The following is a 14,990-nucleotide window of genomic DNA, read 5'->3' as shown; positions in this document are numbered from 1 at the left end:
AATAAATTAATAATCACAAAAAATAAATTTTAAATTTTAAATCTATAAAATCTCGAAATGTGTGCTTACGAAGGGACAAAGTTCGAAATGCATGTTTACGAAAATGGATATAGCTCGAAATGCGTGTTTACGAAAATTGAAAAAGCTCGAAATGCGTGTTTACGAAAATTGAAATAGCTCGAAATGCGTGTTTACGAAAATGGACATTGGTTGTATAAATAAATAACTAAAATAATAACTAATGTTAAAACAATAACTTAACATGTGAAATATGCAGATAAAACTTTCGTCGTATTTATAAACACAACTGTGGTGCTTGTTTTTGTCATTAATATATGGGGTATTATTAATGCGTAAGATATTATTTACTTAATCATAAAACTTAAGCACGGCAATTATGTTAAACTATTGAAAGAGCCACGCGTTTTATTGGTTGGTTTACTGGAGGTGAGTTAAATGCTACTGGTGCAATGTTATAATTTATTCTCATAAATTTATTTCATTTCAACTTTTGAAATGCTTGCAGAGTTAAGAGGCGACTAGTATGATAACAGACTTACCCAGTAATGGTGATTTGTACCAATATCCATCTCTAACTTCAAGATAATCAGTTTCACAGTTATCTGATAAGCGTAGGTCTATTTCGGTAACATTCAAAATAATTCTCTCGCCTTGTGTAGCTGTGATTCTCCATTCACAGCGTTCTCCGTCCGAGGGGGGATTCGAATTAGGGTACTCTGGAGATGATAGTATGCCGCTAGGGTTCTGCAATGATTTGCCACAGCCTGGAAAAGCATATAACCATTTTTCAGCTTAATTAATCAATTTTCTTTATGTTTGTTATTACCAAATAAATTTTTTATAAAATACACAGGGATTTAATAATAATAATAATAATAGGTGTTTTGCTGAAAAATACCGAATCAAATTAAATAGAATGTAATACTTTGAGAACTTATGATATCACTCCTATCTTGGCGATTTTTGTTCAGTTTTGTAAAATAAAGGAATTTATTCAGTTTTTCCACTCATAATTATATATTTAAACCAATATATAAAACCAGATATAAAAAGTGTTAAAAGAACGTTAAATGTAGGATCACCAAAAATTTCTTATAGTCTTTTTTTTTTAAAAAAAAAATCTTATACGTCTGTAAGTAAATTTTTTGAACTGGCTATTGATAATGAAATATAAAACTGATTAGTGGAATTAAAAAAAATCAAATTTGAAAGAAAATCAATTGATTTAAAGAAACAAAGGTGTGTTACTAAGTGGATTATTGAGCCATAATACAGTGATTTCCCATTTTCGTTTGGGTACGAAATCCTAATCGAACGAACTTCTTTTAGCGAAACTCCGAAAAATTTCAATTGAAATTGGGAAAAATATTAATCAACTAAAGACCATTATTTATTTTGAAAATATTTAATAAATTAAAATTTTTTAAGTATTTTGAAAAGATTTAATGAATGAATAAATAATGAATTTTTTCATCGTGTAGTTTTAACATTACTAATTTTAAAATTGGGTTTCATTACTGGCAGTTGAATATTTTCAGAACTAAAAAGTCATCTAATCTAGTTCATAATTTGATTTCGTAGTATGTATAAACTGAAAATAAATAAGCTGGAATGCGATTTTCGTTTGAATAAAAATGAAAAAGGATAAAATAAATCTTGAGAATAGTTATCAAATCAATATAATATAACTAACGGAAAATTAATTGGATATGAAATTTTTTACGGGGTTTCATGGCTGACAATTTTGCCTAAAATCTCGGAAATCTAGTACTTTTTCTATGGAACTCAGGGGTACCGCGGAACACCAATTGGGAACCACTGCCATAATAATAGCAGAAAGCATAAATTATGCTCAGAATTTCTGAAGAAAAGAAACTTTTCAATATTGGTAAACTTCACATATTTTTCACACAGTACTGAATCCCATAAAACCATGTAAAAAAATCAATCAGAAATATCACTCAAAAAAACATAGCTTAGAGAAAAACATCTTTATAAAAAAAACCATTAGAAAGTTAATTCGTTACAAGCATTGAAGATCATTGTATTTTTAATTTGAAAATAATATATGCCTCAAGCGTGGTTAAATTTTACAATAGTAAGTAAAGTAATTTTAATCAAATTATATTTTTATTATTTAGGGGAAAAAAATTCTCAATAATTCGTCTTGAAGATAAAATCTTAAATGCGGTTACGATTTTTATCTGTACAAATTTCAAAAGAAGCTTTGATACATTTTAAACAGAAATATTGTGTAAAAAAAACTGAATGGTTAGAGAAGCTTTTAGAGCTTAAAGCGAACTTAGTATCTAAGTCATGTCGAGAAAATCCTTTTTGGAATATACCTATTGAATAACCTCTAGATATTCTAAAGAAATACCTCTTCTTATTCAGAAATTTTTTTTGAAAAATTCTCTGATATTCATAGTTTAAAATCTATCATTCCATACAATTTTAGCACTATAACTGATATAAATGCCTATGAAATTATTGTTAAATCTATTGGTTCTTTTGAGAAATGTTTGGAAATTTTCAATTCCAATGATTTATTAATGTAATCAGCTTTGCAGATTCAGATTAATTAAAAAAAACTCCATTATTTTAAGCCAAGAAGGAAAAATTAGTTAAAATTTTCAATGAAAAACAATTGCCTACGCTTCAAAATTCACTAATTTTTTAACAATTTGCTCAAATTTGCTTTTACCATCAGCGCGAAAATACCAAATATTTTGACCACAATAAATCTCTTTAGTTTTAATAGACTAAATTATTGTTACAATACTCGATTTATACTTGTATCTTAGTATAAAGACGAAAATATATGTTTTGTCCACTGGATGTCCTAAAAATGACCAATGATTTGAAAATCTAATTAGAAAACCTGAAGGAAATAGAAACGTATGCCTAAGCTTAGAAAAGCAGATTTAAGTATCATCAATTTTCAAAAATGGTTACAAAGTATTCTAACAGATGGCCCTAACTAAAACTCTAAAATAATGTTTTAAAAATAACCACCATTCCATGCAATGTACAGCCAGAAAATGAAAGTGACCGACGCCTAGCAAACATTTCAGTTGGGATAGCCTGATATGCATCATAAAATTCTGTTTTACAGTCTCTTCCAAACAGCAGCGTGATCTGTTGACGAAATTTTTAATTATTTTTAAAATTTGATCAAAATAAACTTTTGGTTTCCAAAGCATAATTTCCTTCGATTTTTCTTTGTTTTTTTTTAAATGATTGGTCAGTCTTGGGTCTAGGTTCAGGTAGATCGACTTTATACGATCAAGATAACTTGGAAAGTGCTTAAGATTAAACTAAATATTGAAACCGAAGATTAGTTGCTATTGTACTAATGTATATAGAAACAATAATACCATCACCAGACTAGATGTATGAGGAAAAGAGTGTACTTAACTAATGTATATCGAAACAATAATACCATCACCAGACTAGATGCATGGGGAAAAGAGTGTACTTAACTAATGTATATAGAAAGAATAATGCCATCACCAGATCCGATGTATGGGTAAGAGAGTGTACTTAATTAATGTATATAGAAACAATAATACCATCACCAGATCCGATGTATGGGGAAAAGAGTGTAGTTAACTAATGTATATAGAAACAATAATACCATCACCAGACCCGATGCATGGGCAAAAGAGTGTACTTAACTAATGTATATCGAAACAATAATACCATCACCGGACTAGATGCATGGGGAAAAGAGTGTACTTAACTAATGTATATAGAAACAATAATGCCATCGCCAGATCCGATGTATGGGTAAGAGAGTGCACTTAATTAATGTATATAGAAACAATAATAACATCACCAGATCCGAAGTATGGGGAAAAGAGTGTACTTAACTAATGTATATAGAAACAATAATACCATCACCAGACCCGATGTATGGGCAAAAGAGTGTACTTACGCACTTACTTGGGCATTTATATAGAAGATTGGTCTGTGCTATGTCCCCTTCGCTTAGCCGAACTCTTTGTCCAATTTCCGGTCGTTTCCTCTGAGTTGGATCCTCTTGAGGTAAGATGGTATCAAGGTAAGTGCTCTTGGAGAATGTGTTCCTTGCATAGTGCATAATGCTAGCGTAGTCATAGGCTAGACCTAATGACGTAACTTCCTCCTCTGTCAGTTTGTTGAAATTGTACTCCTGACCTTGCAAAGATGAAAGCATGTAATGAACGATCGGCGTATAAAACAAAAAAATTATTTTGAGTTTTTTGTATAAGGAATTTCCAATAAAAATATATATTATATAAAATGCAATTAAAAAAACTATTGAACGTTACATACAAATCTATAACTTCATCGAAGAGCCAGGATGAAGGAGTAAAGTGATGTTTTTTAAAAATTAAATATTTTTATTTTGCTCTTAGCTTTTATTTTTAGAGTCAGATCTCCGTGGATGAAAGCAACGAATGGTAGCCTTTGGGCGCTTTGTTTCTAAAAGTTCCAAGTATATTTGGTAAAAAAAAAGGTTCTTGATGTTTCGAAAGCCTTTCGGAAAATTTTAAAACGCCATAAAGGATAAGATGCGAACAGTTTAAATGACCATTAAAGAATATAGATTTGACCATTTAAAAGTTCTTGTACAGGAAATAAAGGTAAAGAATGATTTCAATCTCTCTTTTTTTTAAATTAGGACACAGACATATTAAAATTTTTTCATATGAAATTAAATTTGAATACGTTAAAAAGTATGTTTAATAAATAGAAATAGAATACAAATGGTAAACATATTGTTGGTAAACGTAAGCAATAATTACGAGGGATATTAAATGGGTGCCTCGTACTATGTTATATGTAACATTGTTATTGAAAATCAATTAATTATGCCGAAAATATTTGGTTTTTATTTTGCCAACTGTAATTATCAGAATTACTTTTAATGCCTTCTCCCATAAAAAAATTTTGGGGACCTATTTTCAAAAATAATTTAAAACCTTCGAAAAAGAGATTTGGACAAATTTATATACCTTCAAAAATGTTTGTGCTATATCTTCATAATTATATTTAAAAAAACATTGAATTCAGTGAAATGACGAAGAAGAGCATTCGAAGGCTAATTTACTTATACTACTAAAATGACACTTGGAACTTTACGTTGTAAGGTTCAGAATTTAAAGTTTAGGTAATATTTTCAGGTAGTTGGAATAATTTTTTAACTACGCTCTTTAATTATATCAATTATACTATTCAACTTTTTCAATTTTTAAAAATCTGTCTAACTAACTATCTTGTTAATGAAAAATGTTTTTCCGAAATTTAATTGTTAATAAATGAAATATTTTTTTAAACTTGAAATATAGTGGACTCGTTTAGATTTAGACTCAAAAATGTTCAAAAAGGCTCAAAAGTTAGGGCGGTCGTTGAAAATGAAATAGCCATCACACACTTTTAATCCTTCATCAGGGTAAAAAATTTAGTGACCAGTATTTTCTCAATTAGTTTTACTAACAACGGAATGATCCAAATTATTTTGGTCACCAATTAAGACCAAAATAGATACAAAGTTTGGAGAATATTATAGGCATAAAGGTTTTTTTCCCTCGGAAAGCCGCAAGATTTTGTTTGGACAACCAACGTTCTGACTCAAGCTGTTGTTACAACTACTATGACAAAAATGTCCTGAAAATATATACCTTTTTACAATGAATCTTTTTTGCATTCGCAGATAGCTTCAAAAATTATAAGGCAGATTCTGCAACATTAGGATGACTTCGAAACTTTGTCAGTGGATTCGTTTCAGAAAAAATGATCGTTTAAATGTATTCCATAATATAATGTTTAAGTTCGTATTACAATATTTTATAACCCACTTTCGAAGTCAACTTGTATTACGAGCCCTTTTTAAAATTTTTTAATAGTTTTTCACTTTTTATAATGATTAAGTGATTAACCTCGATTACGATACGTAAGAAATTTATAACTTATCTCTTTTTTCCTCTTATATTAATATACAATTTATGAATCCATGTATTTTTTTTACATAATTTTTGACAGAGTCAAAAGCTAACATTAAGGGATGTGATTGCCAGTCAGTCTGTGGCTCACGATTAAAAAATACTTCAGTTATTTCGAAAATCCTTATTAAATCAAGAAACTGATATAGCTATTTTAACCAATTGAGTAAGAAGAATTTCTCTTAAAGTTATAAGTTAATTAAATTTCTTGATAGAAAAAAATTTAAAAGACAACTCTAAAGATATTTTGATTGAATTAATGCTATTAAGTCATTAAACTGCGAGGAATTTCCCTTTAAATTATAAAACGGAATTCAATAATTCTTTCCATTTTAATTTTGTTCTTTCTTTCAGATGTTATCAAAGAAGAAGGGGCTTAATTTCTTAAAAATATTCCGATCTTCAAAGCTAAATTTGACATTAATTGACAGTCACGGTGATTCTAAAGAGTGATTTTTACTGGGAGCGGTGATATCGGCGGAAGTTTGTAATTAGAGTGCTATTAAAATTAATGGAAACGGGAAAGATACGAGGATTCTTTTCCGTAATTAAGATTGCCGTGTACTTTAAAAGATCATATCAGACGATAAAAATTTTTAATGAGCAAAATGTTGTAATAGTTCGTATTTGGTGGTTTTAAATGGTTTGGAATGATGAAAGAGAAATGTTTGGCAAAGTTTTAATTTAAACACGAGTCTAGAGTGGATAGCAAGAAAAAGATATTTCTATATTTCCGCATTATGAAATTAAAATAAAACCATTAAAAATATATCGTTTGCGTTTAAGCTTGCAGCTGTATTTTTACAACTTTAAAAAAAGTAAAGAATTGATTTTTCATTTTTTGAACTACATGCAATTAAGGTTAAAAAGCTACTTTTTAAAATTACTGCATGGAAAAGAATGCTTTTCAAAACATTTTTATTTTAATTTTAAAGGGAACAATAAAGATGTCCTAGTCAGAGGATGAACTAGATCAACGTTCGATTATCATTCAAACGATTTCAGTTTACACTATTTTTATTGGGTGACTCGTATTCCTTTCCAAATAGGTGCATACTAACTGCATCTGTAACAGATTGATCATTGTTGGATTTTCGGTGGACAAGTAAGAGAAGCGCCGTAGCTTATATCTCTATTAGAAAGTGATACTTATAAATTATGCTACAAATTTACAAAAAAATAAGTATATGACACTGACAGTAACAGGGATTTTAATAAGTGGTCTTTACTGGGAACGGTGATACCGATGAAAGTTTGTAGTTAGGATGCTATTGAAATTAATTGAAATAGAAAAATAAAATGATTCTTCTCCGTATTTTAACATCACCATGTACTTTAAAAGATCATATTAGATGATATTGTAATAATTTTTACTGAGCAAAATATTGAATAGCGTACATTTGGTGGTTTTTAAATGGTTTAGAATGATAGAATCGAATATCCTGATAAAGTTCTAGCTGGAAAATAATTTTTTGGAGGAAGATAACAATGAGAAAAGCATTGTAAGTTAATCTTATAATTTCATATCAGCAAGCTAAAATTAAACATTTGAAACAATAGAGTAGAGTTATAATATTTTAAAATAAACCAATCAAGAATCATACGAGGAAAAATGTTAACACACACTATAGATAACTTTAGGAATCTTTAAACACAACAATGCCAAAGACTTTTACATGAAGTATTAATGTATAGTAATTAAAATCCAATAACGTTTAAAACGAGATCTGAAAGTTAAATTTGAAAGGTTTTTCTCATGGATGAGGTAGTTTCTAATTTTGTGATTTGAGTTAAAAATTCAGGATGGTAATACAATATGAAAAAAAAATGCGAAATTAGCATTTTTCTAGAACTTAAGAATGTTTACATTTTAATGTCTTTCAATAGAAATGAAAATGCGTGTTCACTTGCACACCATGAAACATATTTATTTAAATTGAAGAAAAATCTGCATATTATATAGGGCACTATCAGAACCTGAAATAACTTAGACTGGCGGCCCAGGTAATTTGAATCTTTCTAAGATACGTAATATTACTTAATTAAAATGCTTCTTGATGAATAAACAAAAATAAAAATCTATACAAGTTTATTAATTTTACTTAGTTAAATGAACAATAAGTGATCTTTTTCCTTTTTTACATATGGAGCTTTTTGTGCGAGCAGCCTATTTGAACAATAGTGGGGACTCAAGGTTACAGGTGAGGCGACAATGTATTTGAATATAGTAATATTGCACTAAATAATAAATCATTGATGGAAAATAACCCAGGTAAGAAAATATTCTTACGTGGTGTATATGGTAACTTAAAAAAAAATTCAAAAGAATAAAAGAAATGTAATTTCTAAGGTTGCCGTCCTTCAAAACGGAAATTCAATTGTAGTTTAAAACGCCGCATTGGAATAGTATGAATGAAATACATTACAACAATGTATATTAACTTATTTCTACGTTAGAGAATTTATTTATAGAAGTAACTAAAATATTGTTGCATATCATAATGTAATTAAACAATGTATAATAAATATATTGTTAGAAAAAAGTAAACACATTACTTTTGTTACTTCATATAATATTGATTTAGTAACGTTTAAGGTCCATTGAGTTATGATTTTCAAAAACAATTTTTTACTGCGAAATGGTGACTAAAACTAATTGACACAATATCTTCATGAAACTGATTCTCGAACTATCTTCATAAAACTGATTGGCGCACTATCTTCATAAAGATGCCGGTTGAACTAATTTCATAAAACTGATTGACGCACTACCTTCATAAAACTAAATGGAACGATATCTTCATAAAACTAAATGGAGAAATATCTTCATAAAACTGACTGGCCTTAATATCTCCATAAAACAGATTTTGACACAATCCTTATGATACTGATTGGCGCAATATCTTCATAAAACTTGTTTGTTTTGACTATGAAAAAATACGAAGAGTTTTGTAGTTGCAAATATCGGGAAAGTCAAGATTATGGCAAAGATAGAGTGATGACCGTTACAGTTAATCCATGCACTTTTAATCTGTCTGAAAACGACGAGAAATGTTTTTCGACATTTGAAATACAGAATAAGAATTCGTATGTTATGTACTTCAAATTAAATTTTGCAGGTGAATCCGGAATGATGTTCAAACCTACCACAGGAAAAATTGAACCCTACAGTGAAGTAAGTTATTTTAATTCAATGATCGATATAAATGTATATCAACAGTAAGTTTCTATGGATGTATTCACATAGCATACAATGTAATAACCCTATTATATGAAAGTATACATCCTATAACATAAGTATATATTCTGTTATATGCAAGAAAATATCTTTGTAAATATACAGCACTTCATTAAAGTCAAAAATGACTTCATAAGCATTAATTATACTAATTTGAGTACTGTGTAACTATTTTTTAAACTAGTCAAAAATAACTTTAATAAAATACAAAATTAAACTGTGTTTTCATTATTTGCGAATTATTATAATGAGTAATTAAGTATAAAAAGATACATTTGTGTGATAATATGGTTCAACTATACACCATATAAATTAAATTTAATGCGGTGAATTTACTATATTAAGGTTAAACACATTAAAAAAAATTTAACAGTATAAGATTTAAGTATTTCTACAGTTGATGATAGTCCGATAGGGAATGTCTTAGAACGACTAATCTTAATTTTTTGAATGAATAATTTGTAAATTAAAATATAATGAATGGTTAATTGAAGAGCTAAGTTAATTAAGGCTCTAAATGACATTTTAGCAAATTTGAGTAGATTAGCTTTTTAAGTTTATGCTTAAATAATTTAAAATAAGGATTATGATTTGCTTTCATTTCTTGCTCGAAGCTGGCGAAACCTATAAATCTTAAACACCCATTTAGAATCTAAGCCTTTTAGCATTTTTTACTTGACGTATTGATTTGCTTCTATTAGAGACAATTTATAAGGTGAGTCATCAAATGTTTGTTAGCAAATGCAATTGGAACTTTCTTCCACACTTAAAAGTAAAAACGCTGAAATTCTTAGAATCTTTAGCCTCTGAGATTATCGACATCGACTTTTTTGAAGAAATAAGAGAATGTTGTATTGTTAAATAAGAAACAAATTAGGTCTTTTCCCAAAAATCTCAATATCTTCAAAAATATTACTGAAAACATACTTTTACAAAACTCTTCATTCATACGAAAATGTTGATATCGGTTGCGAATATTTAGAACAGCTTATTCGTGAGAGATTAATAAGCCTCTGTTTATGAACTGGGATAGATTGCTTGATTAACGCAATGCATTAATTAAAATAGTTCTGTTTTCCCCCAGAATTGTAAAGGATTAGCCATTGCTGTTTTGATATAGTATATACAATAAATGAATGAAGAATTTCTAGAATACTCGAAAGCTTGGAAAAGGATTTTGCCTAAATCATTTCGTCATTTTCTTTTTCGATGAAAATTCAACTGTTTCTTTCTTTTTTAAGATTAGCTTCCATAACATAAAACACGCTGGATTGATTCAATAATTGACACTGCCATAAAGCGATTTCGGGTCATAATTTTCACCGGACAACAAATAGAGAACCATTAAGGAAAGCACTGGATGTATCCACCCCGCAGAATGGATGCGATAAAATAGATAGTAGTAATTTCATCACCCAAAAAAAGTGCCTGCTTCGTCTCAAATGATACTTCCAAATAAATGGCGGTTTATCTACAATGTCTTGGATCGATTGAAAACGAACAATTACGGTGGTTATTATATTTTAGACATTCTTTACCAATATTTTTTTCCCATTCAGGGTTAATCGGTTTAGATTTCGGAATAGCTTTGTGAAGAAAATAAAACTGCGCTAACATTCTTAATGTGTTTTTATAGTCGTTTAAAATTTATTTTAAAGGATATAACAAAAGCGTTTGAAAGGAAATAAATGTGCTATTTATCGTATTTTTTAAGTTCTTTTTTTCTTTGCATTTCAAAGGAAAACCACACACAAAAAAAAGGTTATATTCCTACATTTTGGAAAAGTTAGAATGAAAAATAAAATAAAGATGTAAATCTGGGAAGACTTTTGCTTGGGAATGGTGTCACAAAATTTTTCACAAGCACTTTAAAATAGAAAACGCAATGTTTTAATAAAAATATGTTTTTAATTAAAAAATATGTTAACTTTTCATCACTCCGGAATAGCATATCGAGTGAGTAGCTGAGTTAATTTTGTCGTCATCTACACTTAATATTTCCATAAATATGCCCTTTTTTTAATTTTAAATGAAATTTTCACGTTTAAGGCGTGGTTTGTAATGAACTTGACCAATGAACAATTTATTTTATAATTAAGGCAAGATTCAAACATCGTGCAAATTTAGTGACATCCTTTATTTCTGTTATTTAGCATTAAGATAGATTTATTAATTAAATTATTGCTTCAGTGCTCTAATAACAAGATTTAAAAGGCAATATATTTTAAATTGCATTTTTCTTACATTAACCGTTACCATAACCTTATTTTCTACTCTATAGCGATACTGTGATTAGGGAAATTTTCGTGCATGTGTTGCGAATCTTAAATAGCGTTAGAGTTTGGAGAAACTGCAACGCTTTGCGAAACTTCTCTAATTATACAATAATGCTTTAAACGGAATAATTTAGAATATACCACCGATACAATACCGTTTTAAATATTAGATTCTGCGAAAGTGAATTTCAATCTCATTCGTTAAAAAATTTGACAAAAAAAATATGTAAATTACTTCAAATTATATAAAAAACAGCCTTTTTATTCCCAATCGGAATTTATCGGAAAATGCCTCATTTTCCGATAAACAAATCTTACTGGAATTTAATGGTCAAATGCAAATTTTAATAGGAAAAGGCGCACTCTCACAAAACTAAATTGCATAAGTACACCTTTTTTAAATAATTAAATTATATGCAACGAAAATAATGATTTAATAATGCATTTATCGACTTATGCATGCAGTTTATTATGCAGTTTGTATTTTTTCTTTCTAAAAAAAAACAAGTTTTTGAATTATGTTAAAAAATTTGAAATTTATTATAAATATGTTTGATAAAAAAAAGAATCTTTACTTTGAGCTTATTGAGGGAAATTATCCTAATACTCGGTTCGCCATCAAACCAAAATATATTTGTACTTTGAACTCCTTACTAATTCCATACTAACTTCGTACAAACTGATCGTACCAAAATAATGCCCGAAATTAAATCACGAGTCTATTAAAATTGAAGTTTAATAGAGAGATTTTGCATAGCGTTATTTCAGACTTAAGGAAAATCAAAACTAATTTTTGCTTCTTTATATAGAAGTAAAAATTATAAAATGAAATTGGAAAATACAACAAACAATATTACAAAGTCTTTTACGAGCATTTCTGTATAATTAGAAATTTAGCAATAATGTTCAATAGAAAACATTTTAATGTATAGAATGAAATGAAAAATATTAATTAGTTCCTCATTAAATTAGGAATTTGCATTGACGTATTTCTCTGCAGGTTAATATGGCAGAAATAGTATTCTTTTTTTTGTTTTGTTTCAAGAGAATCATAACATAACGAAACCACAATGCAGTAATGCAATTTGAATATAGTAATTTTTGTAAGTTGATAAACAAGAAGTGAAAAAGCCTGGGCAATATACTGACAATTTTACATCGAATTATACGTTTGTATTATTTCCAGTTAGGTACATTACGATTTTCTGGATTTTTTTCGAGAACATCACTACACAGAGAAACATCTTATAACCTGCATGGAAATCCTTGTATTTTTTACTAAAATCGCTCGAATATTTTTAAAACGTGACTCATATTTGCCTTTGTTTCTTCAATATTTTTTTTTTCTTGTTAAGATATTTACAGATATCTAAACAGGTTTTTTTTTCAGATAAATATTAAGGGGCATCACGTGCGAACAGTCTATGCAATAAGTAAACACCAAGAAGTAACTGTTTTGATGTCTCGTTTTCCTTTAGACGGAACTCATGGTAGACAACCAGAAGTTGTAGAAACATATAAAAATAGCATTACAGGGAATGTTAACAAACCTCGAATAGAGTACAACAATCGATATGACCCTATTTATAGCGAACCAACAACATCTGAAAGTGATCACTATAGATATCCTTGGAGCACTGAACGGAATGTATTTAAAAGAAAAGAGTGTCTAGAATTTTTAAATGAGACAAAATCCAGACTTAGGTCGGAGATTAAAAAGAATAATTTTAGTACAATAATATGCCCATTTGACAAGGATAAAACAGAGGAGACGCACGTGAAGTTTACGAACGAGGAGGATCCATGGAACAATAAACAGACTATGTTAAACCAGGAAAAGCCTTCTAAAGAAAAAACTCTAGATTTTAATCCAAATCGTTCCCTGGCCACAGAAACCAGTGTTTCTTGCAAAAAATGTAATCGTAGAATATCTATACTGGCTCATCAATCAGAAGTAGATCAAAAACAAATGCTTGCTTCACTTAATATGGAAGAAATGCATATGAAGCTTATAAATGTCAAGGAAATGTCTGATTCGAGTTCTCAAAATAGCGTTAAGTCGGAGACTTCCAGAACCTTTTCATATCCAGAAGTAGAACAACCAAGTTCAAATCTTTCTTCTGAGTCTTACAAACAAGTTTCAGCAGATACAGTGAGTTCATGTACATATGATGCAGAGGAAGAATATACTGACTCAGATGGAAGTTGGCATACAGCAACTTTTGAAATGCCTTTAAGAAGGATGATTATTGTACAGGTAATAGTACAAAAAAATACTGATTAGGGAGATTTGGAACTTACACGTTGTACCCTCACATGATATATTTTTTTCGGCACAGTCAAAGACGTAAGAAAGAGGGAGGATCAATAGAATGTATTTGCGTCCCTAGTGAAATTCGCTGAACTAAAAATTATATTTTGTTTCTTAGATATTCATAATTTTTTATTTTAGTTCAAAGCACTTTTCCTTTATAATAATGGTTTGTCACATTGAATTCCCGCCCAGCAAGGAAATAGAGAAATTTTTTATTTTTAAGCTTTGTGCTATTTTGAACTTATGTTTTTGCTCCGTGTGTCAGGCTAAAATAAGAAATAAATAAAACTAATACAAAATTTTAGAGAAATAATTATAAAATATTGGAACTTTGTTTTTCTATTATCTTATACCATGTTTAATTTTAAACCATTTAAATTAAGCATACATTAGAAATGAAGTTTAGTAAGGTCAAATTCGACAAACAGCACAAACAGCAGACTTTGGAAAGAACGTGAAAAAGACTGCAAAACATGCTTGTATATTTCACATATGGGCAACTAACGACATCAGTTAACTTAGATTTGAATATACAATTAGGTGTTACAAAAAATCTTAAATGAATTCATGAAGGGAAAAAGAGCGGGTTGCAGAGTTAAGTACACTGAGGGGATGTATCCTCGCTGAAATTTTAATTTCATGTGGTAAAGGATTTATAACTTCAATGTTATTTTCAAATGATTGATTGTTAGAAATCCTTATTAGCGTAAAACTTTCTACAAATTTAGGCTAAAGTATATAAACAGGATGGTCGAGAATAATCATTTGAAATATGATTTAAAAATTTAAGACAAAAATGAAATAAAGAAAATTATTCTCCTTTAGGGGCAAAAAATTATATTTAAGTGAGCTAAACTTTATGAGTTTCTCAGCAGAATAGCATGGAAAATTGAAAAATCTGTTTGAATAAAACGTTTGAAAGGAGGTAAAAAGCCACTTTTAGAAACTCTCCAAATAAAGTTGCATTTAATGTATTCTATCCACTGCTCTCAATAGTAGTTTATCGAGCAGTGGAGGCTCAGGGGATAGAGCACTCGTCACCCGAGTTCGAATCCCAGTGATAGCTGGTCAAAGCGAATTCCGCAACCGGCTCGCACCGACCACAATGTAGACGCAAAATATCCTCAGTGGCAGACGGATCATGGGTTAGAGTT

At 29.2% G+C, this 14,990-nt stretch overlaps 2 protein-coding genes across 4 annotated transcripts in view; one reads left to right on the top strand and one right to left on the bottom strand.

Annotated features, from left to right (window-relative positions):
• LOC107453436 (protein tolkin) overlaps positions 1–14,990 on the bottom strand; it is a 249,397-nt gene that overhangs the window by 82,149 nt on the left and 152,258 nt on the right. For all 3 annotated transcript variants that reach the window (XM_043049329.3, XM_087161384.1, XM_087161385.1), the window contains exons 7-8: positions 3,967–4,200; positions 561–785 (exon numbers count right to left, since the gene is read on the bottom strand). In XM_043049329.3, coding sequence (XP_042905263.1) covers positions 561–785; positions 3,967–4,200 — 459 coding nt within the window. The remainder of the gene's footprint in view (positions 1–560; positions 786–3,966; positions 4,201–14,990) is intronic.
• Positions 9,066–13,875, top strand: LOC139425917 (uncharacterized). Its single transcript, XM_071182451.2, has 2 exons — positions 9,066–9,183; positions 12,913–13,875. Exons 1-2 carry the CDS (start codon positions 9,103–9,105, stop codon positions 13,804–13,806), a joined length of 975 nt encoding a protein of 324 aa, XP_071038552.2. The 5' UTR covers positions 9,066–9,102; the 3' UTR covers positions 13,807–13,875.

The sequence above is a fragment of the Parasteatoda tepidariorum genome, chromosome 4, assembly GCF_982258835.1.
Source record: "Parasteatoda tepidariorum strain Cologne lab strain chromosome 4, Ptep-v5.0, whole genome shotgun sequence".
Lineage (NCBI taxonomy): Eukaryota > Metazoa > Arthropoda > Arachnida > Araneae > Theridiidae > Parasteatoda > Parasteatoda tepidariorum.
This window is presented reverse-complemented; position numbering and strand designations above follow the sequence as displayed.